At 39.1% G+C, this 23,277-nt stretch overlaps 1 protein-coding gene across 7 annotated transcripts in view; it reads left to right on the plus strand.

Annotated features, from left to right (window-relative positions):
- The window catches only part of FGGY (FGGY carbohydrate kinase domain containing), a 367,647-nt gene that overhangs the window by 235,251 nt on the left and 109,119 nt on the right, over positions 1-23,277 (plus strand). For 6 of the 7 annotated variants that reach the window (XM_025052081.1, XM_015595081.2, XM_015595080.2 and 3 more), the window contains 2 exons: positions 7,761-7,868; positions 20,247-20,308. In XM_025052081.1, coding sequence (XP_024907849.1) covers positions 7,761-7,868; positions 20,247-20,308 — 170 coding nt within the window. The remainder of the gene's footprint in view (positions 1-7,760; positions 7,869-20,246; positions 20,309-23,277) is intronic. The other variant, XM_025052082.1, reaches the window with a different exon arrangement.

Genomic DNA, 23,277 nt, shown 5'->3' on the forward strand with positions numbered 1-23,277 from the left:
ACAATACATTTTTAACAGAGTACGGCCTTAGTTGTCATTATTCCCCGTGACAGATCTTGCAATTAGAAATTAACCCATCTGAGTGGAAGTGTTGATTCTTACTGGGCTCTCTTTTCTCTAGAGCCAGTACAACCTCTGTACCCATCTCCAGAATTCTAGTCAAGATGGTGTCAGATTTTACCTTTTAAAATTAAGTGCCCACGTGCGCTCCCATCCATAAATAAGAAGTACATCTTGGCCAGTATCAAGGTGATGACATGAACACAGGCCACATTTCCCTGGGTCACTGAATGTACCAGGCACTGTACCAAGGCCTATAATAGACTATGCCACATTTAATCTTTATGAACCTGTAAAAGAGGTCCTATTTACCTTATTTTTCAGATGAACACCCCAAGGTCCAAGGTCACGTGGCAAATTAAGATAGAACATAGAGACTCAAACTAGAAATTGTAAGTCTTTGGTCAGATTTATGAGATGATTTCTGAAGCCAGGCACTGGAATCAAAGCAAAAGCTTGTAACATGGGAAACATAGAAACAGATCAGAAATGGGGCAGGAAGAGAGAGTATCTGTGAGTCAGCCGGCGATAATCGGATGTCTGACAGAAGCACTGTGTAATAGGGTGCTATGCGCTGTTGCAAGGCAAAAGGCTGCATCATCCTTCCCCGCACCTGCTGACCAGCCTCGGCTGGCTGTGAAACTTATCCAGGGGTCTTTTTAACTAAACCCTAAAGTCTGTAAGAGAGAGCTGCTTGTCCTGAAAGATAGTATTGAATCAAAACAGAGCATTGGTTGGGCCATATTTGAGAACCACTTAATAATTGATACTATGGTACCTGGGGGGTGTGTGTGGGGGGGTGTGATTGAAAGAGAAACTATGGTTCTGACTCTGAGAGTCCAACTCACTGTGACACTGGAGCAACAGAGCTAAGCATCCATTCTGATGAATACCGCACAGACAGAGCACCCTTCCCCCTCATTAGCTTCCTCCCTACCCACACCCTGCCTGCCCCTCCTCTGCAGGATCCGCAGAAGAGACCAATAATGTTTACCCACCACAGAATTGTTTGGGCTGTGAAAAAGATGCAAGGTATGATTTTATATGTTTGGAGTCATGCAGCTCTTGGAACTTTGAAAGTGAGAAGCCAGTCTGTGCTCACTGGAGCAAGTCAGGCATGTGTACAGAGAAAGCTAAGTGGGGCTTCTTGTCCTCAGGGGGTAAGAAAATTTGGAAGAACTTTAGGAAAGCCTCAATGTTTTCGTGGCTATTCAATCTCTCTTGCAAAGCAACTTTGGGTACGTTAAGTATAAGTGAATGAGAAACATGTGGGTTACATTTCTATTGTAATCACATCTGGGTTTCAGAATGATGAAGAAAGAAGAATTCAGGGTCTAAGGAGTCCAAAATGCTTTGAAAATAATTCAGGACACTGCAGGCAATATCTGGCTGCCTCCCTCCATCCCAAATTTGGGGACTGTTTGTTTGGGTGACAGACTTGCTCAGTGCCCGCTCAAACCGCTAAGTCTCAGGGGATCTCTGAGAACAGGTTTCATGTGTGCTTGTTTTACTCAAACTGAAATAAAGGCATTGGGTTTCTAGGAAGGGCAAACTCTTTACTGGAGGACTCCTAACCTTTCAGAAACCTCCAAATAGAGGAGAGGAACATTTGACAAGCCCGAGCTTTATTAACAAAGTGCCACTTACAGGCGATTGCACATGTTATACTCTATTATGGCTCTTCATGTCAGTCGTGTTGTTGTGTTAATACTAATTTTAGCCATGCCCTGCATTTGTGTGGTGATTTAGTTTACAAAGGGATATTACATGTATATTATATATTAAGTACATGCTACGTAGGTATTTATAGATAGAGGTAAGTACACTTTCACACGTAGCATGTGTTATTTCAGCCGACAGTATGGAAGTACAGAGAGTGAAGGGAAGATGCAGGGAAGGGTACCTAATCTAGCTTTGGAGTAGAAATCAGGGTTTAGAGAACACTTCCCAGATCAGGTAATTTTTTTTTTTTCCAGAGCAGGTAATTTTGAGCTGAGCATTATAAAAGGACATGTGTTATTTAGGGGCAAGTGAGAAAGAATGCCTTTTAGACAGAGGGAGGAGAATTTATGAGGATGAAGAGACGAGAAAGAAAATGGCACACTTGGGGAATTTCTAGGCTGCGATGGGCTTGTTGCAGAAAAAATAATGGGGGCAAAGGACAGGGAAATGATAACACGTGCCAGACAAATTGATAAAAGCCGAATCAGAACAGTCTCATATGGGGAACGTAGAAAGAATTTAAATAGGGAAATGATATAATTAGTTTCGTGTATTGGAAAGTTTATTGTGCTAGGAGTATGGAAGTTGGAGTCTCTGAGTGGGGCTTGTGAGGGTGCAGGGTGGAATACAATATTTGAGGTAGGGTTACTAGTTTAATCACTGTTGTAATAATCAAAGCAAGAGGTGATAAAGGACTGGACCGATGAAGAGAAATAGAACAGCTTGTGTTTGAAAAATAGAGCTGACAATACATGGGTAGAGGAGAGAGATGAATAAGTCAAGAAGTCAAGAATGGTATCCTGATGGTTGGGTAAATAGGGTACTATTCATTGAGACAAGGACCCTGGAGCAAGAATAGCCCTGGGAGGAAGAAGGGCAAGTTCTATTTTGGACGTGTTGGTAGACAGTCAGGTCAGATGTCCAATCTGGAACTCAAAAGCTAGTCCTGAGTTTGGGATAAAAATTTGGGACTCAACAACATAAAAATTGTCATTACACACATGAGACTGGATGGGCTGCCACCAGGAGATGTGATGAGTGAGATGAACATAGACGAGAGAATCCAGGTGGGAAGAGGAAGAAGAGCCTATCAAAGGCAGAGGTAATAAGGGGGTAGAGGCTGAACCTAAACCCAGGACATCGGGTTCCAGATATTTCCACTGTTCCAAAAAAGAATAGAATTAAACCATACGTTGTTTCATGTTTCTTAAGAGCATTTTATGTCCTAGGATCGTCATAATATATTTTTCCACTTAGGCCTTGTACAAAATGCTATGATAGATGAGGTTATCCCCATTTATAGATGAGACTCAAAGACACATGACTAATAGACGTCCTAATCAGAATTGAAACCCAGGTTTGTCTGACACCAAAGTCTATGCTCTTATTACTAAACCATGTTCACTGCCTTTAAGATAAGAAGACGTGGTTCCCCACTGTTTTGTAGGAGAGGCAAGCAACTCATTACAATTTAATCTGAGAAGTGCAAAACTAGAGGTGAATGTTTAGAGCCCCCATTCATAAACAGAATTCTCTATGCTCTTTTTTCTACTGTGTAGTGAGTTGGGAGCTGGCTGGAATGTGTATAAATGTTTCTCTTTTTTTTTTTTTTTTTTCCTAGTAAGTTGATAGCACAGTCCATTTGGAAGGAGAGATGAGCCACCACGGAAATACTCAGTCCCACACATGCTTGTGGCTACCCTCTAAAATTCCCAACCTGGCTGGAGGCACTCAAAACAAAACCTCCTGTTCCCTCCCAGGACCACTGGCGCCTGGAGCCTGCCTCCTGTCCCTGCCCGAGGCTTAGGCCAACCTCAGGATGATGGGGTGGTGCTGGGGTAGCTCCCTGCTCTGAGCCCAGTCGTCTCTCCCCCAAGGAGGTGTAAGCAGGCATCTGGGCTTTATCGCTGCAGAGAAACTCGGCTGACAGTACCAGAGCCTGAGGTGAAGCTCAGCCAGTGGCGTCCACTAATGGAGCCAGCTTGGGACAGACATGAAATGAGGCAGGAGCACATGGAGAGAGGCTTCTAATCCCTGCTCTACCACTTCTGATCCTGGTGATCCTGGGCATTTTGCTGACACCCCACTCCCTATTCCCAGCCTGTCTCTTCAGCTGGAAATGGTCTGCCTAGATTTGACTCCACACACTGTCAGAGTAATTGTAAGCCTGAATGCAAATGGACACTCACAAGTCTCTTGATGCCTGAGTTACGCCCCCACCAGCCCATTCCGCACTCCAGCACCTGCTGGATTGTAGACTTCAGGAGGACTTCTGTGGCTCTGATGCCCATCTTTCTATGTCTTTTCATGTTTGAAACAGTAGTTTGAACTCAGTGTATATTCAGTAAGTATTTGCTGAATATTTACTCAGCTAATATAGTAAAACAGCCATTAAATATAATCCATGAAGTAGACAGTCGAGAGAGTCCCAGATAATCTTGGCCACAGGCTAGAAGAATAAGGGAGCAAAGTGGGTACTTAGAGAAACCCAAAGAGACCACCCAGTGCAACCCCTTGACCCCTAGGCCATGCGAGGGCAGAGTCTGTATTGAAATAGCTTGCTGGAGAGCTCTAAATGGCCAGCTGGAGGAGAATGACTCAACTTCATGGAAATTTAGAGGATCTCAAAGACAAAACAGATATTAAACATCTCTGGTCCAATTTTATTTATTTTACAGATAAGGAGAAGTTCTAGAGAGGGAAATAAATTGGTGGTTCATAACTTATATCTTGAAATTACTCCTCTGCTGTTTACTAGCTGTTTGACCTCCTTCCACTTAGATTTTATGCAGTAAAATCATTTATGGAGTAAGTATAATAATAGGACCCATCTCATTGGAGTGTCATGATTAGTAAATGTGACAGTATCTATAAAGAGCCTAGAAGAGTCTTTAGCACATAATAAGCACCAGTAACTGTTAATGATTACTGTCTTATTATTTCTTCTCATTATTTTTAATTCTACATTACCATTTCTTATTATTATTGCCTGACATGGAGGGTGGTTTCACTGAGGTTTTTTTTCCCCAGCCATAGCTTTTCAAAAATTGATTTTTCGATAAGCAATAGGGTCTATTGATGCAAAAAATATGCCTATCCTTCAGACCTTATGATTATTTATGTAAGGTAAAATGCAGAACTTTAAGCCCTCATGAAAATCAAGATGCTTTGTACAGCTTCGTGACTCTGAGCCTTGCCCACACAACCCTTTTCCTTCTGGGATGCCCTCCCTCTCTCCCTAAGGAAATGCTTATTCCTCCTTCGAGGCCTAGCTCCAATGTGGGCATCTCTTAAAATGCTCACTTTCCACCCAGGCAGTTTTGGCTCCTACTATCCTCCTTTCCTATCTTACTGTAGCACTTGGCATGTTTTGTTGTAATTTTTTTTTTATCCCACCTCTGTCTTCCCAGTCAGAGTTAAATAGCATGCCCAAAGTTATAAAACTACAAAGCAGGCAGGCACCACACTCTACAGGTTCTATATTTGGCTTTGTCAAAAATATGGTCTTGTTTTTAGGCTACGATCTGAATCTTTCATTTGCCTTTCAGGGCAGAAAGCAAGAGCCATTAGTACCAACATAGACTCACTCAAACTGCACAAGCCTCCTGGCCTCGAACACAAGTAGGTTAGGGAATCTTCATTTGCAAAAGACTTTTCACAAGTTTTCCCTGATACACTTGTGAAGAGCAGAGGAGAGAGCATGGCTGAGTCACAGTCCTGTCTGGATTCTGTTCCCAGTTGCCATATTCTGGCCAGGTGATCTTACAGAAGGTACTCTTTCTGGGCCTCAGTTTCCTCAATTCCCAGATGGGGGGAATGACATGATTGTTGGAGGATTTTTATGATTAGGTACCTCACATATATAGTAGCTTTCGATTTTTGGCTTACTCACTGCAGTTTGTAATTACACATATCTGTCGTGATTTGATTAATGTCTGTCTCAGGGTGACCAATTAATTGTCCCAGTTTGCATAAGACTGAAGGGTTTTCCAGAGCACAGGACTTACAGTGCTAAACCTAGAAGAATCCTGCCTGATTCTAAATGGTTGATCACCTAGTCTTCAGGCTCCAGGAGAACAGTGACTGTGCTCTTTTGTTTACCATTTAGTCCCAGTGCCTGGCACAGACGCACATCACAATAGGAATTCAGGAAACATCTGTTGAACCAATAAGGACAGGAGAGGATATGTCAATGTAAGCGGAATTGTCTTTTCTTACAGAAGCCTGTCTTTTTTTCTCCCAGAGATTGTTCTTCCTGTTTTAGGTGTCAAATGTCCCTTTTTTATAAATTATTTTTATTCAACAACATTTAAAGTTGAAAATGTTGTGTAGTTTCCTTGCTTTAACTCCTTCCTGTCTGAGGGTTGGAAATCCTTCTCGTTCAGTGAAAAGGGAGGCAGAATAGTTGAGGTCAAGACATTTAAAGAAGGTTCGTCCCTGTGCTGAAATGTTGGACTGTAAATTTCATGAGGGCAGAAATTGTGGACATTCAGTTCATTTCTGTATCCCCAGAACTTGGTACAGGACTGAACATGTAAGAAGGGCTGAATAAATATTTGTAGAATAAATGAATGAATAGATTCTCTGCCTAGCCTCAAGACATGCAGGAGCAGAACTTGTGTGCTTGTACTCCCTTTTCCTCCCCACCCGCTAATGACACCTTTCCATAACCACAAATATGACTTCAGCATCCATCTCTTCTGGATGGATGAGAAGCATATGTTATTCTAGATGAGTGAACACATCTTTGTCTGTTCTGGCTCATCTCTTGATATATTTTCTTAACACCTAAGAGAACTTCTATGGTCTGCTATTAAAAAAAAAGTTGTGGCATCTTGAATACTAAGAGCACCTCCCTCTCACCTACATGGCTTTGTTCCAGCTCTTTTCTTAACCTGGAATACCCATTCCACTTTATCTGGCTAAATCCTGTAAGTCTCAGTGTATGTCTCATTCTCTAGGAAACCACCACTGGACCATTTTACTCATCACTTTCTGTGCCCCCTACAACATTTTATGTTTATCTCCACCATCTCATGGACCACACTGTATTCTATTGGTCTGTTTACTTATGGAGCTCCTTCTAGATGGATAGCTTCTTAAAGACAAGTATTCTGATTCACCTCTGTGTTCCCAGCACCTAAAAAGGGCGATGTTATTAGATGGCTAGTGAGTATTTGTAGAAAGAAGAGAATGTATCACTTATATATTATCACAGAAGTGCTAGGTAACAAACAAGCACAAAATCTTGGTATTTTTATTTACAAGTTATCAGATGGCTAGGTGATTCTGGTGACCTGGGCTTGTTAGCTGCTGGTTGTTCGCTGATCTTGTTTGGGCCCTCTCATATACGTGAAGCACCACCTGCAACAAGTGGGCTGACTCAGCTCTGTTGCATGTCTTTCCATTTAGCAGGCTAGCCTGGGCATATTCCTTTTGCAAAGGCAGAGGAGCAAGAAGAGTAGAGAAGCACAGAGGCCTCTTGATGCCTAGGCCTGGAAAACTGGCACAGGGTCACTTTCATCTCTCTCTCTCTTTTTCCAGGGAGCGTCGTATGTGACCTTTTTTTTTTTTTTTTTTTTGGCCAAAACAAGTCACAAAGCTGACCCAGATTCAAGAGTGGGCACCCTATCTCTCAATGAGAGTTGCTGCTGCACGGTCCCATTGCAAAAGGGGTGGATACAGGGACTGGTGGAAAATGGGGACCATTTGTGCAATCAGTCTACCACAGAGAGGGAGCCAGCAAGGAAAAACCTTATCAGTTTCTTTTGCTACCCTGGCATCTAAATGAATTAATCAGAAAGGTTCCCAAAGACAAAGTCATGCCCTTCCTTTGGAGGGAGCGACTTGCCTACCATAAAAGGTATTTAATAAGAAGCTGAATTCCATGGTCATAGAAACATCAGATGGGAGGAGGAGAAGGCTCCTTCTAGCCCTGAAGGTCAATATTTTTGTATATATTGCTCCTTTCTTTCCAGATCAGCAAAGACCCAATTTTTGTACCAGGCGTCTGGGGCCCTTATTTCTCAGCTATGGTTCCTGGGTTCTGGCTGAATGAAGGTGGGCAGAGTGTTACTGGAAAATTGGTAAGTTGGCACTTTTTCATTATGGTCTTTAACGTTTTTACACCCTTGACTAGCTCATTTTGTCACACTACCCATATACAGAGTATCTGGAAGAGTTTCAGAATCTTAAATCAGAAGAATTAACTTTTCTTAGTGTATGGCCTAACATATGGTGCATATGCAGCATACATTTGCCAAACGAATAAATGTTGGTTCAGGCGATGATGACTAACCCATCTTCTCATCTCTCTTTCAGACAACAATCCATTTTCCTCATGGCAGAGGGAGTGGTATTGCCCTTTGTGAAAAAGACCATGTTATTCTCCAGCCCAGATCCTTCAGTGGTTCCCCATAGCCCTTAGGACATAGTTCAGATAGTTTTCTGTACATATCATTCCCTCTGTGGTGTACCCCCTCCAGTCCCACACATGACCTTGTCACTAAAGCTAGATTGCCCTACTCACAGCTTCCTCATGGCTTATGTTATTCCACGCCTTTGTATATGCTTATTTTCCTTCTTGGAGAGTTCTTTACCCCCTTGATAATTTTACTTGTCCTTTAAGACACAACTTCACTTCTTATCACATTCTATTATTATTATTATTGGTTTACAAATCTTTTCCAGAAATCTATGAGCTCTTTAAAGATAAGGGCCAAGTCATCTCTTTGTATCCAGCTCATTCCATGGTTCTTAGAAGGAGTTTGATTAAAATTTGTTTGGTGCTTGCCATTGTCTAATAGAGAAGGCAGAAGATCCATAAAGGTGAGATGAGCACTATACCAGAGGTACAAGGCACAGAGTTGGCGCAAAGCTGGGTCAGGGAACTCTTTGCAGGGGAGAAGGAATTTGAGCTGAGCCTTAAAAGAGAAATAAGAACAAACCAGGCGAAGAAGTGTAGGAATACTCTTCGAGGCAGGAGAACTGGCGTGGGAACAAAGACATGGAGTGAAAATAACAAGGCATATTTGAGGGTAATTGCAAATAGTCCAGAATTTCAGCTGTGGTATAAACTTTTCTTAGAAGAATGACTTACAATAAAAATTAGGAAGCTGGGCAGGGACCACATCATAAGAATTCCCTGTAAAGCACGCTAAGGAATTGAACTTTGTCTAGTAGACCGAGACCAAGGGGAACCAGTGAAAGGTTGGAAGGATGGACAGGCATGCTCAGATATCTGTCTGGCTCACAGCAGTAAGGAAGAAGGCCTGAAGGCACATGGCTGGAGGCAGGGAGACCAGTTTTAGTAGGTTAGTCCACAGATAAAAAGCCATGAGGGCTTGAATGAGGATAGTGGCAGTGACGACTAAGAATTGAGGTCAAGAGATTGGTAGGCCTTGGGGGAGTTAAATGTGGAAGGTGAGAGAAAATGAGACAGCCTCAATTACCCAACCTCACATTTACTATGTTATATCGAAATTATTTGTTTGTGGTCTGATAATCCCACCCACTCTTCTAAATGTTCAGTCAAATTATAAATGATTTGATCCAAAGCTGGATAGGGATGCAAATAACCATAAGTTTTCATTTCTTAGTGTATTGCTGTTTTATACTTACCTGCCTCAAATTCTCTTTCAAAGTCAGTGGAAACGTAGGTGAATGGATGGCTGCAAAGAGTATGTTCTCTGCCTCTGTTCTTGCAGCAGGCTACAGAGATGAATTAAATGAATTAGACTCCCATCAGTTCCTGATTTTAAGGAGCTCATTGCCTAGTAGGGAAACTCAGTGAGTATAAAATAAATAACCTCTGATTGCTCTTAATAACCAGTGCTTAATAACCAGAAAAGTTGAGAAGATATCGCTATATGCCTAAGGTGCAGTGGGACTGGAGCTTTACATTCTCCTATTTAAACTAGTGCTGTGTATTCATACAACTTTCAAGTTACATATCTATTCACTTTCTGTGACACACTGAAAACCCATATCTGAAATATAGCCGTTTGCACCCCTGCATCATGGTGTAATCACCCTTAGCAGATCCAGAACTCATAGATGACACAACCCAAAGGCTTTTTTAACAAGGATAATAATCCAGTAAACCCAATCTTCATGCTGGATGCATTGTCCATGAAGCTGTCTATCAACAGGTTTTCAGAGACTTAGTATGCAAATTGAACATCTGTTTCAGTCTAGAAATGCTTTCCCCAGTATTTGGCTCTAAGTTTGCTCTGTTGCTATGGATATAATCCATCTTCACCCAAATGTTATGACGTATCTTTGTAGAGGAGAATTGGTTATTCTTCTTTACTGAGCCTGAATTTAAATAAAAAATTTAACCTTTTTTGTCATTATAAAAATTTCATAAAAATCCATGATGATTTTCCATAGGAGTCATGAGAATTGTTGGCCTTTATCTAGTTAGTTTTTTATACACCATCGACCAATTGAGCTGCTTTTGGAGGTCCAGTTTGAGCAATTCTACATGTGTAGTTTCCTTGGACATGTTAATGAGGCATGATTGATTCATGGCCTACAGAGAGTGAATTCTTAGGAAATCTAAAAGCCAGCATAATTGGGCCAAATCTGAATCAAGAACAAAATAGACTGTCCACTAAATCATCAGTTCAGAGAGGCCAAGCAAAGAAACAGAAACCACCTATAAAATAGAGAAAATAAGAATAGCAATAATGATGGTAATAATAAAAACAATAATTGCACCTTACTGAGTGTGTTTATTAATGAGAAGGATCTGTATGTATAATCTTGTTAATCTTTGAATGATATTCATAATAATCACACTGCCTAATATTTATTTTGAAGGCTTATTCCCAGTCTCCATTCCAAAAGCTTTTCATATACTGTCTCATTTAATCCTCTCAAAACCCCTGTGAGATAGAAACAGCTATTGTCCATGTTTTACAGATGAGTAATTGAAACTCAGAGTAGTAAGCACAGGCCTGGAGAGATTACTGATGCACACTGCCAATGGCCTTTTCCCATGGTTCTCTTGCAATTCACCTTTCTTTTTCATTTCCTTATTCTCTTTTATTCTTTTGTGAATTCTGATCTCTGGTTTTGTAATAATAAACTGTTGTCATATAGGACACTATAAGAGGAAGTTACATATTTTGTTTCATATGCACAGCATCTCTCACATGCCATGTCTGAAAGTGTCCGTTCCATTATTACATTGTCCATAGTATATTCTAAACATACAGTCATAAATACACCATCTAAAGCAGAAGAGTGGAGAAAGCAGGTGAAAAAGAAAGTAAAGGAAGAGAAAGAAGAAAGAAAAAAAAAATGAAAACAGGATCTAAACTCTAGATTTGAAAAATAGATATTTTGTCTCATTTAAATATGATCTTCCATCACAAAGCGGGTCCTTCTTTCCAAAAATGTGAATAGATTGGTGCTTTAAAAATGTGTCCATCTGGTTAACTTCAGGATGAAGAAAAAAATGGGATAGGATCTTTTCTGGCTCAGGAACCTTGCTGTTTCATCTGACTGAGATTTGGACTCATTTTTTACTTATCTCAAGCATGTGCCTCTGATAGTTATTTCCTCTTAGAAAAACACATACCCATATCCCATGGATGATTGATTTCAGTTGCATAAGTCAAGCACCCATCAAGGATCGTCTCGTGCTTATCAATGCTCTCTCTAGAACAGTCGTGCAAAAATCTATTGATTTTTGTCCAGACTTTTTCCACAGGTCACCAACCCATGCATTCACTTCATCCAGATGCTGGAGCTTAATTCCATCTGGAACTTGGCCATCCCCCTCTCCAAGCACCCTTCTCTGTCTTACTCAAAGTCAGTTTTATTGGGGGATGTGTAAGGGGAGGGAGGCTAAGACAAATTTCTAAGCTGCATCTATGGTGGCATTGGCTTTCTGTAATAATCACTTGGGGTGGAGGGTTACTTTTGAATTGTTTGAACCTAGAATTTAAATTCATGAGCTTGAGCCACAGGATCACAATGTAGCAAGATGCTATGTGCTCTTGCAATTTTAAGATTTGTGCATTGTAAGTACCTATATGCCTCTTCCCTTATTGCCAGTCTAGAGCTAGCCTCAGGAAGACAGTCAGTCTTCTAGAAGTGGGTGTTTGAAGAGCTTGCAGGGTACACAGTGCTGTACAGGTTATGTAGATAGTGATTCATTCACTTGTGATTACTCTGGGCCAAGCAAGAATATTATCACATGATTCCTATCCTCTAGTACCTTATTATCTTATGGGAAAGTTGGATATAAAACTGATCATTATAATTTATTGTAGCACATAATAGTAGATTGTACTGTCCCTACAGCATACTAGGATTATCTGTTAAGTGCCAAGTGCTTTTAGGCCCTATTAAGATTCAGTATTTCATTTTATTTTCACAGCATGTCTATGTGGTCATTGTTATTATGTCAATTTTACTAATAAATGAATAGAAAAGAATAAACAGAACAGTAAGGTAACTTGATTAAGGTCTTACAGTTATAAGTAGGAGAGCCTTGATTCGAACCCAAGTCAGCTCCTGGAAGCTCGGGATCTTTCCACAACTGGATCAGACTTTTGTGGGTCTGCATTTCTGAGTTTCTCTTAGAGTTCTCTTGTAGATTCCCTTGAGAATGAGTTATTGTCAGTCAGTTAGTGTGACTTTCTTTTCAAGTGTTTTGAAGCAAATACAATTGGCAGGCTTTTAAGGTCACGAGAGGAACTTATATCAGTATTGACAGGATCTTTGTATAGATGTAGGTGTGTCCCCAGCATTTCACATTAGCTAATTGGAATGACTTCATGGATAAAAAGACCAGCTCTACATAAACAAATGCATCTCTGTTCTCTCGTCCTGCACAGGCTTTCGCTGTATTTTTTTTGTATCCCACCTAGATTCCTGCATCGCTAATTACCTTCTTGCTTCTACTTTTTTCCCCTCTAACTCCTATGTCTTAGTCAGTTGGGGCTACTGTAAGTACCATAGACTGAGTGGATGAAATAAAACAGAAATTTCTTTCTCACAGTTCTAGAAGATGGAAGTCTAGATCAGTGTGTCAGCATCGTCAGGTTCCAGTGAGAACTCTCTCCCAGGTTGCAGAGGGCCATCTTCTCATATCATCACTTGGCTGAACTCTGGGCTCCGTCAGACTCTTACAGGGCACTAATCTCATTCAGGAAAACTACACTCTCGTGACCTCATCACTCCCCTAAGGCTTCACCTCCCTAAGGCTCCATCTCGCAATACCATTGTACTGGTGGTTAAGATTTCAGTGTATGAATTTCGGGGGCAGGGAGGACACAGACTTTCAGTCCACAATACCCTCTCCAAAATTTGCAACTGAAGCAATCTTTCTAAAACATAGATATGGCCTTTTTGTTCTTGATAGCTCTCCAGTTATCTGTAAAATAAAGTCCAAATTCTTTGAGTGACCTTTATTTACACAGCCAGTATTTGTTGAGTGCCTACTATGTTCAAGGTACTGTTCTGAGTGAGGAAAAGGCAGTGAATAAAACGGCCTCTTCTGTCCCCTCTCCAAAAGTCTGTCCCCTTGTCAAGCTTACATTCTAATAAGAGGAGACAGAAAATCCACAATAAAGTGATAAAGCAATAAATAATTTTTTGGTATAAGTTGTTAAAAATAATAGCGGATGAAAGTTTTTGATTCCGGTGAGCAACTTGCAATTTTAAACAAGGCAGTCTGGGTAGACCTCATTGAAGTGACATTCAAACAAGCAACAAGGAAGGGAAGAAAACCTGGAGGAAGAATATACCGAAACAAGAGAACAACCAGTGCAAAATCCTGAGGGGGTTGCTTGCCTGGGATATTACAGAAATAGCAAAGAGACCACATAGATAGAGCAGAATGAACCAAAATGAGAGCTGTAGGGCATAAGTTCAAAGAAGTAATGAGGGCTATCTTATTAGCCACTGTATGAATTTTGGCTTTTACTCTGAATGAAATGGAAAGCCACTGGAGAATAATGAGTGCAAGAGAGATATGATGTAAGTTTTTACAGGATCTTTCTGGCTGTTGCCTGCTATGTTGGGAATAAACTCTGGGGTGGGAGTGGGGTAGATGGATGCAGGGTGACCAGAAAGAGTCAGCAATCTATCTGAGAGATAGGATGATGGCAATGGAGCTGCTAAAAAGTGGTCAGATTTTGGATATAGAGCCAACAGGATTTCCCGATGGAGTGGATATGAGTATGCAGAAAAGAGAGAGATCAAGGTTTTTGAAAGATAGCATTGCTATCAATGGAGAAGGTAGATTAGATGTTAAGGAAGCAGGGGGAGGAAGGAGTGAAGAATTATTCCCGGTTTTCTGACTGTGGTAACTGATATACTCCCTAAGGTGATCCTCCATTATTTGTCTTCTGCTTAGTAAAGAGCACCATCATTTATATTTTTATTAAAGCCAGAAAATTAGGATTAATTCTTAACTCCTCCTTTCTCCTCTCTGCCCACACCCAATCCATTAGGAAATCCTATTGATTCTAACTCCAAAATGTATATCACCAATCTATCTTTTGTTCTTTACCTTCACTCACAGCACCATTAGCTAAACAGCCATTTTCTCTCTCCCAGTCTATGTAAATGCATCTTTTATACACAGCATATTGTTGGGTCTAGCTTTTCTATACAGTTTTATAATCTCTGATTTTGGGGGGAGTATTTAAACTATCTATATTTAATGTATGGTTGGATTTAGGTCTTCCATTTTGTTATTTATTTTCCGTGGTCTCTTCTGTTATTTTTTTCTCTATCTCCCCTTTACTCGCTTTCTTTTTGTATTAATTGAATATTTTTCAATTTTCAGAATTTCATTTCTCTATTTGCCTTTTAGGCATCATTTTTTTTTTTTACTTTTTTAAATGATTTCTTTAGGAATTACAATATAAATCCTAAACTTTTCAGTCAACTTAGAGCATATATTATTAAACTTCAGGTAGAATATAAAGAGCATTCAACTCTATAGTTTCACTTACCACTCCCCAACTCTTTATGCTGTAGTTGTCATATGTGTGGTATTTACATATGCTGTATACCCAACAATACAGTAGTTGTTATTTTATTTGTTTTAAACATAGTATCAGTCTATGCTGGCTGCCATAACAAAATACTGAAGACTTAAAAAATAGAAAGATCTTTCTTCTAGCTTGTAGATGGACACCTTCTCACTGTGTCCTCACATGGCCTTTCCTAAGCGTATGTATCTAAAGAGAGATCTGCCTTCTTGATTCGCCCCCACATCCTACCTCCCTATCCTCATTTTATACAACTTTTCTACTTACTCTAGTTTTTACATTTGTTAATCTCTTTACTTGGAATTTTTTGGTTCCTTTTTTTTTTTTTTTTTTTAGCATCTTAGCTTAAATTTCACCCTCAGCTCTTCCCTGAACCCTCTATCTAAAATCAATGACCTTACTACAGTAACCTATTTTCTTCAAATCATTAATCACAATCTGTAATTATTATATGTGTTTGTTGGCTGTCTCTTTCAGTAGAATATAATCGCTGTGTGGACAGAGTTTACATCTGTCTTAAATGCTAGTGAATCCCCTTTGCTTACTTACTATGACTAGAACATAGTAAGTTTTCCCTTAACATTTATTGAATTTATAAAGAACCTTTTCAGTCTAAACTACATTTGAATATTTGCCATTTTCTGCTCACAGGTATAGAGTTTTGAACACGCGCTTTATTTATCTTTATATCCTGAATTATTCGAATGATGCCTATATCACATTAGTTTCATGAATAAGTGAACTAATTAACAAACCGTAAAAATACACAAAGTTACCAACTAGTTTAGTCGATACATTCATGACTGACTGAACTAGTTCTATATTAAATTGGAATTTATCTACTTGTAAGTGAAGTTCTTCTAAAACTAATATTAAAGTTGTAAAAATAAATTTGTATTTTCTTTTAGAAATGTTTGTCATTCTTAAGAACTGTTCATTATTGAAGCTCACAATCCCTTCCAGCAGCATAAAAGAAATTGTCTAGGTTAGACTTTCTTCCTTCATTATAATTTCATGAGAATTTTAAGGCTGGAAAAAGTCAGGCAAAATGTTTTCACTTTGAGATAAAAAGACTTGGTAAGTAAAGAGTTGGAATAGCTTAGGTGAAAAAATTGACATTAAACCCAGATGGAAAAAAGGCAGTTGTGACAAGTGATGAACACTTCCCTGAGCCCAATGATTTCTTTACTCTATCGGCAAAGCAAGGTAAAAGACAGCCTCAACACTAACACATAAAACTGATTTTAATAGAGAAAAACCCACCATGCAACAAGATAGCTTTGTCTTAGCAAAATAATCATAGAATCTAAAATTCATCAACTTTAAGTTTGCCTTTGTTACATGTTTTTCTTGACGGTGAACTCTTTGCCAATAGTTTTAATATCTCAGGTGATGTAGTTCTCTGTGTAATTTTACAAACAGTTGGCTATTCGTCATATTAACTTGTTAAATGTTTTAGAGAGAGTATTAGATATGGTCTTGTCCGCAATTATGCCCTAAACCAGAACTGAACTCAGGTCTCAGGATTCTTGTCTATGTTCCCTTTGCTATATCCAGGGTCAAAACTCAAATACCAAAAGGAGTCAGATAGCATAAATGAATAAACAGACTGGGCAAATAAATATTTTCTTTACTCTCACAGAGAAGTTTTTTTTTCAGCTTTTGTACTCTAGGATTGAATTCCATGATCCCTCCTTTGACAGAGAGATGGGCATAGAGAAATAGCTCTCTGCCACAAGTAAAACTTCGTACAATCATGATGATAAATTGATGAAATCCAGTGTCTGTTATGGGGAAATGATACGGGGTAGTGGTGCCTCTTACAAACTGAGGGGTGCAGGCCTTCCGAAGGGATCAGTCACCACTCATCTCCAGGTGACTCTTGCCATGGGAGAATGTGGGTGGCCCAGTGTCTTACATTTGCCAGTTCTTCAAAAGAAACAAAAATCTGGATTTTAAGTGAAATTGAATTTTAAAATATTGGCTCATTTTTAAAACACATTGTATTTCCCAAATAAAATACATCTGTGGGCCAGATGCCACCTTATACACCCATTCTTTATCACTGTGTTATATACTATAATGCATTTCTATTTCTTTCATATTCCAAATGCAGATCCCACCTTTATAAGGAAGGCTTAGAAGTCTAGCCCAAGTTATTTATTGTAAGATAGCCTCTCCCTCTTGATCTAGACTTGTAAGCCATCCTGAAGGAGATCTGTCTCCCTCCAGCTCAAGAGTTCTACCAATCAAAATAATTAGTAGAACTTTTCTACCGACTCTTAGAGCTGCCTGATGTCAGAGCTAAAATCTGAGAAGATGGAGGAAATAAGAAAACAGTTATAGAGTTAGACTAGCTCTGTCTATATATTTCTGAGGCAACCACTTAACAAATACAGTAATTGTGGTTAAATTGGTTATTTCATTGAAAAACAAATAACCACTCATGCGACACTATGTTCTTCTATACTGTGCTAAATGCATTAGAGAATAAAGTATAAGTGGTGAGATCAACCCTAGGAACAGGCACTCCAGGCTTTCAAAATAAGCACTCAATTATTTGGCAAACTGGCTTGCTCTTTGCTAATCAGGGTAGGCCTTTACCACCAGATGCTGTGAAAAAATAAAACAACGCTGCTGACCACCTGAGATCCTATTCTCCCAACATTTTTTGCTCCTTTGGTGGCATTCCCTTCTTATCAATAATACGTATTATGAACTAAAAGTCACCTGTACACCAGATCCTCACCACAACCTCCCCTACAAAGCAAATTTTATTATCCCCATTTTACAATTGTAGGAGATGAATCTCTGAAAGGTCTCGTAAATTTTCCTAGGTACCACAGCATGTCAGTATCGACCATGAGTTTGAACCCAAGCCTGTGTGTTTCCAAAGTCCATGTTCTTTCCACTAAGCCGCTGTTTTAAGATGTAGGTTTTATTATTCAGGATGATGAGGCCAACATCAGGAGATGATTGTCATGGAAAAGATGGTTTGTTACTGTTCTCGAGAGGAGGAGGCATGCCACACCACACAGCACCACACGAGAGGTACCAAAGTTGTCCCTAGTTGTCTAGTACCTGGCCCTGAGATGATTAGAGCAGGGAAATAGTGGCCCACAGAGGACGTGGTAGAGAAGTGGGCTCTGAATTAGTTAGTTTGCATAAACGGCATGCTCACAAGTGAATTTAGTCCTTTACTATCTCTAGGAATTGGCTAACCCTGAGAGGGGCATCCTTCCAGGATCAATAAGGCCTCAGAAAGAGTCAGAAATACAGAAAATAAAAAGATGTGATTAATATGGCCACATTTCCTTTCCTTAGACCCACAAGTTCAAAAGTCATCCTTAACTCTGAATTTCTTATATCCTGTAACTGGTTAGTCACTAAAATTGTTTTACTTTTTTAAAAAATGTGTCCCATCCATTCATTCACAATGCCCAGCATTGTTGTAGGCACTGACTGGGGTGTGAGAAATAATGAAGCTTTTGATTTAAAAGAGCTTAGAGTGTAGGGTAAAAGACAGATATATAAACTAATGATTTACTAAAAGAACTTGAAAAATGCCTAAATAGAGCAAGGACAAGGAATATTTGTGCCTTGTGTTTTCACTATCAGCCTCTGAGTGTGTCTGTGTTTCCTGCTCTCTATGCCTGGTTATCCCCCTGTCCTGCATACCCTATCAGACTAATTTTTCCTAACTTTTCATCATTTTGCTCCCCAATTCGAAATAGTTTTCTATGGCCTCAAATCCAATAAAACTATAAACATTTTTCTGATTTTCAAGACCCACTGTCTCCTCAACCCTCTTTGTTCATCCAATATTTCCACCACTTCATTTATTCTCTTACTTGTTACCTTCTGAGCAAATTGTGCCCCATGCAAATAGACACAATTGTAAAGTGTGTGGTAAGTGCTACCAAGAAGTACATGGTCCTATGTGAGCATGTGGCATGTTATGCCTCCATTATGGTTCATACATCCCACATTTATTCAACAAATACTTATTGAGCATCTATGATATGCCAAGCACAGGGCTTGTCCAGTCCAGGGTTTGAGACCTAGATCTGTCACTTACTCCCTGTGACCTTGGACAAGTTATTTTATCTCTTTTACTCCCAGTTTTCTCATCTCCATAGTGGACAATAGTATCTTTTCCATAGCAGTATTGTGAGGAATAAATAAGATAATGTATGTAAAATGCTTAGCTTTGTATTAATTAATATAGGATGAGTGAGTCAATAAATTTCAGATGTAGTATTTATACTGTTGTTGGCCTTAATGGTAGAGACACTCTCTACAACCCGGTAATCCTGTTTTCAAAGGAGGCTAGTGGAGGAGAAAAGAGGTTATTGAGAATCAGAGTAGTCAAGTGACTTGCATAAAGTCACACAGCTAGTTAGTATCAGAGGCAGAGGGCGGATCCAGCCACGGTGCCTCCGGAACAAATTCTCTTCCTGTCACACAGCCCCAGCTCTCAGGAAACATGCTCAGAGAGGCCATCTCCTTGAGGCCAAAATAACCAGTAGGTTCATAGTTTGAGTGAAAATAAATCTGTCAGAATGGTTGTTTTGGAGTCTTCGAGACTCATGTAAACATTGAGAAAATACACAAATTAAGTTCAGGAACCCAAACACAGTGTTAGCTATGTTCTTGCAAGCAAGAGTTCCAGCATAGGGAAGCATGTCTCTTCCTGATGCATTTTACATATTATTTTGTTCAGAACTACCAAGTGGATTAAGGAATAGAATTTTAGACATGGAGTTTCAAGTGAGAAGATGGTTGTTTCCAGATCTCAGACATGTCTGTCCTTGGAGAACTACGTCTCAAGTTTCCCATGTGTTAACTTTTCAATCAGGAGGTACTCGTGACAGCTTTGGGACTTTTTTTTTTAACTTTTTTTTTTTTTTTTTTTTTAACCGAACCTCCCTCCTCATAATCTCTTTCACTCAGCTTCTCCATTAGTTAGACGGAATGAGTAATTCAAAGTCTGACATTGCCCTGAGGTAACAGCCTGGATTGGGAAAGTGGACATGGTGTGAATCAGAAGTTAGCGCTGTAACACCCAGATCCCTGACCATTTAACTTGAGTTTCCCCTCCATCTCAGTCCTCCCCTCACATCTAGTTCTTGAGCCTGATACTACCTGCTGCTACCAGTTCAGCCTTGGGAGTTTCGTTTCCTGCTACTCTTCTCTTTAAACTTCTTTGCTTTGTAATCCAAGAGGCCAGCACTAGGTTAAGCAAAACTAGATTTCTGAAAGAGGTGAAACACTCTTGCCAAGTTAGCATTTTAACATTCTTAGATTCTCTATGGACAAAGAGCTGAAAAAAAAAAAAAAAAGACAGACATTTTAATATCTTTTTTCTGGCTTAAACATAGATTAGAGAAACTATAAAAAACATAGATTAGAGAAACTATAAAAAACAAAATCTCTTTTGTTTTTCAGATAGACCACATGGTGCAGGGCCATGCTGCCTTTCCTGAACTACAAGCCAAGGCCACAGCCAGGTAACTGCTCTCTGTCCTCTATGACTTTTTCATGCTTGACTATGTTGAGGGCATTTACTTTAGGCTGATGTGTGATTTTCAGATCCTATGGGCAATAAAAATGCCTGGCAGTACTTGGTTATAAGATAGTCATCCAGATGATCTAGAACATGCAGGTATTAACTTTTAAAATGACCTAAGAGAATTCAAAGAACCTACAGATCCACCCCCTCCCTCCACCAACTACCACCACCAGCAGCAAAATATGCCAGGAACCATGGATGAGAAACTGATGTAATAGAAGGAAGATGGATTTTGGAGTCAAAACTTCTTGGGGTCAAATCCAGCTTTATTCCTTACTCAGTGGGTGACCTTGGACAAGTTATTCAAACTCTTTAGGCCTGTCTCTTCATTTGTAAAACTGAGGATAACTGATATGGAGTAAAATCCAGGTTATACCAGTAAGTAAAGAAAGTGGAGTGCAAAGCAGTGTTGACAATATGCTCCCTTTCATGTAAAAAGAAGGAAATATAAGAAAACGTGTATTTGTTCCTTTTATGCTAAAGAAATATAGGAAAGTTAAACCAGAACCAAATGAGATTGGTTATCTATAAAGTGTGGGTAGGAATGGGATAGAAAGATTGGAGGAATGGGACCAGGGTTGTAGCGGGGAATGACACTTCTATGAGTACACTTTTTTACATAACTCTAACTCTTAGAACCATGGTGATGTTTCATGTCCTTCTGAAAATAAATAGACAGAAGGTAGGTAGGTAGGTAGGTAGACAGACAGAGACAGAACCAGGATGTGGTTGAGGTAGACAAAATGAAATACAAACAGTAAAAACGGAACCTCTTGTATTAATAATGAATAACATAACTACACTAAAAGGGGTTTGGGAAAGAAAACTAGCCTAAGTAACTTTGGGGAAGAATATTTTGACAGTATGCTGTATGGCTAAAGGTAAAATAACTGTACATAAATATTATACTCTAATTATCAAATTTTCCCTAGATATATGGTTAGCTATTCTGAAAATCTTTTATGTGTATATTACAGTTGAGCAAATAAATATATTGTGGGTAATAACATCCAGGGAAAGGGAAGGTTAGAATGAACCCTATGATACTGGCTGGAAATCAGAGGTATTAGGATCAACTTGCGACTTTATATATATACACATACATATGTGTGTGTATATTTATATTTATAATGTGTGTATATATATATATGGATATAAATAAAAATAAATATATATATGCACATTTATGTGTGAGTATACATACACATATTCCCTGCTCTCTGCTGAGATGGCCTAGGAACAATGACACCCTAGTAGCAATGTGCACACCTAACACTGGTTCTGTTTCTAAATGCCATTCTCCTTTTTTTCAATAAATTAATCAGGACTTCTTAGAAAAATGGTCAATTCCAACTCTAGGGCAGGGAAAATACATGAACATTTTGTGATGTCAGAAAGGAATTGTGGAAGTATGTAGGAGCCAGCTTTAAGAATCTCTCAATGGCCTGCCTAATCAGGGACAATTTGATCAATTGAATAAATAATGATAGTACAAAATAACTCCATGAGGCCATACTGATATAAGTAAACAATTGAAAAATAAATAAATGGGGAAGAAAGGACAGATCTTCCTGTCCCCTATAAGGACACTGTACTTAAAATTAATAAATATAGTAGAAATAATAGAAATTGAAAATCATTGTTAGGCAAACACCACAGTAATTATCACTTCAAGCAAGAGTCATTAATGGATGCTAAAATTAGTGAGTGAAAACAGGATGCAAAGCAGGATATTTGCATAGTCTCAAAGTATCTCACTATAAGATACTTAGTAATATAATAGGAAAAATGGTAACTTCACAGTGGAGAAATCTGGCAGACAACACCCTACCCACGTGATCAAAGTTAACAACCTTGGCAGTAAGACATATCAACATCATGTATGTCTTTTTGAAGCACTGAGGTCATAACATCATTCCTGTAATGTTCTTTCAAAAAATGCATAATCTCAATGTCAATATGAGAAAATATCAGACAAACCCAAAATGAGCAATATTCTACGAAATTCTTAGCTAATATACTTCAAAAAGAGATTATGAAATGTAAAGAATTACTGAAGAACTGTCCCAGATTGGAGGAGACAAAGGAGATGCTACAACTAAAAACAGTATATGATCGTCATGTGATCCTGGATCAGAAAAAGGACATTAGTAAGGGAAAACTGTCAAAATTCAAATAAGTCTGTAGATTAGTTAATAATATTGTATTTATGTTAATTTCTTAAATGAGTGTAAGGAAAGTCTATTATTTTTGTAGCATTTCCATAAATTTAAAATTATTTTTTAAAACTTTTTATGGTAACAATGCACAGCTGCTGGGCTTTTTCAGAAAGTAAGGTATTTTATAATATTAACAGAGAAACCCCATGCAATTAGTAGATGGATGAAGAGAGAGAGTCTGAGGTTGAGTTTAATAGTATAGGCTTTGGAGCCAAATTGCCTGTGTCTCAGCTTTATCCCTTAGTAGCTCTGTGACCCTGGGCAATTTATTTAACCTCTTTGTGCCTTAGTATCTCACTATGAAGGGAAGCAGCAATAGTCAGCACTTCCCCAGGTTGTCGAGAAAATTAAATGAATTAAAACAGTAATGGCACATGTTGACAATTAAGTGTCAAGATATGAATGGTATTCAGTAAATGATACTGGTAGTGATAGAAGTAATCGTTATGGTTGTCGTGGTTACTTATATTAAACGTTTCCGTTCCACCAAGGGTCTTACATTCCAGTAGGGGAGGCACACACTTGCACAGAGTAGAATGAAATGCATACTGTACTAGAATTTAAGCAGTGTGTTGTCAGGTATAGAGAAGGAAGGTTGATCCTGACAAGGAGTTTGAGAAATGCTTCACAAGCTTTCCATTCTAGAAATCTCTAGTTACAAAGCTATTACCACCAAGAGGGATCACAC

The sequence above is a fragment of the Pteropus alecto genome, unplaced genomic scaffold (genome assembly GCF_000325575.1).
Source record: "Pteropus alecto unplaced genomic scaffold, ASM32557v1 scaffold25, whole genome shotgun sequence".
Lineage (NCBI taxonomy): Eukaryota > Metazoa > Chordata > Mammalia > Chiroptera > Pteropodidae > Pteropus > Pteropus alecto.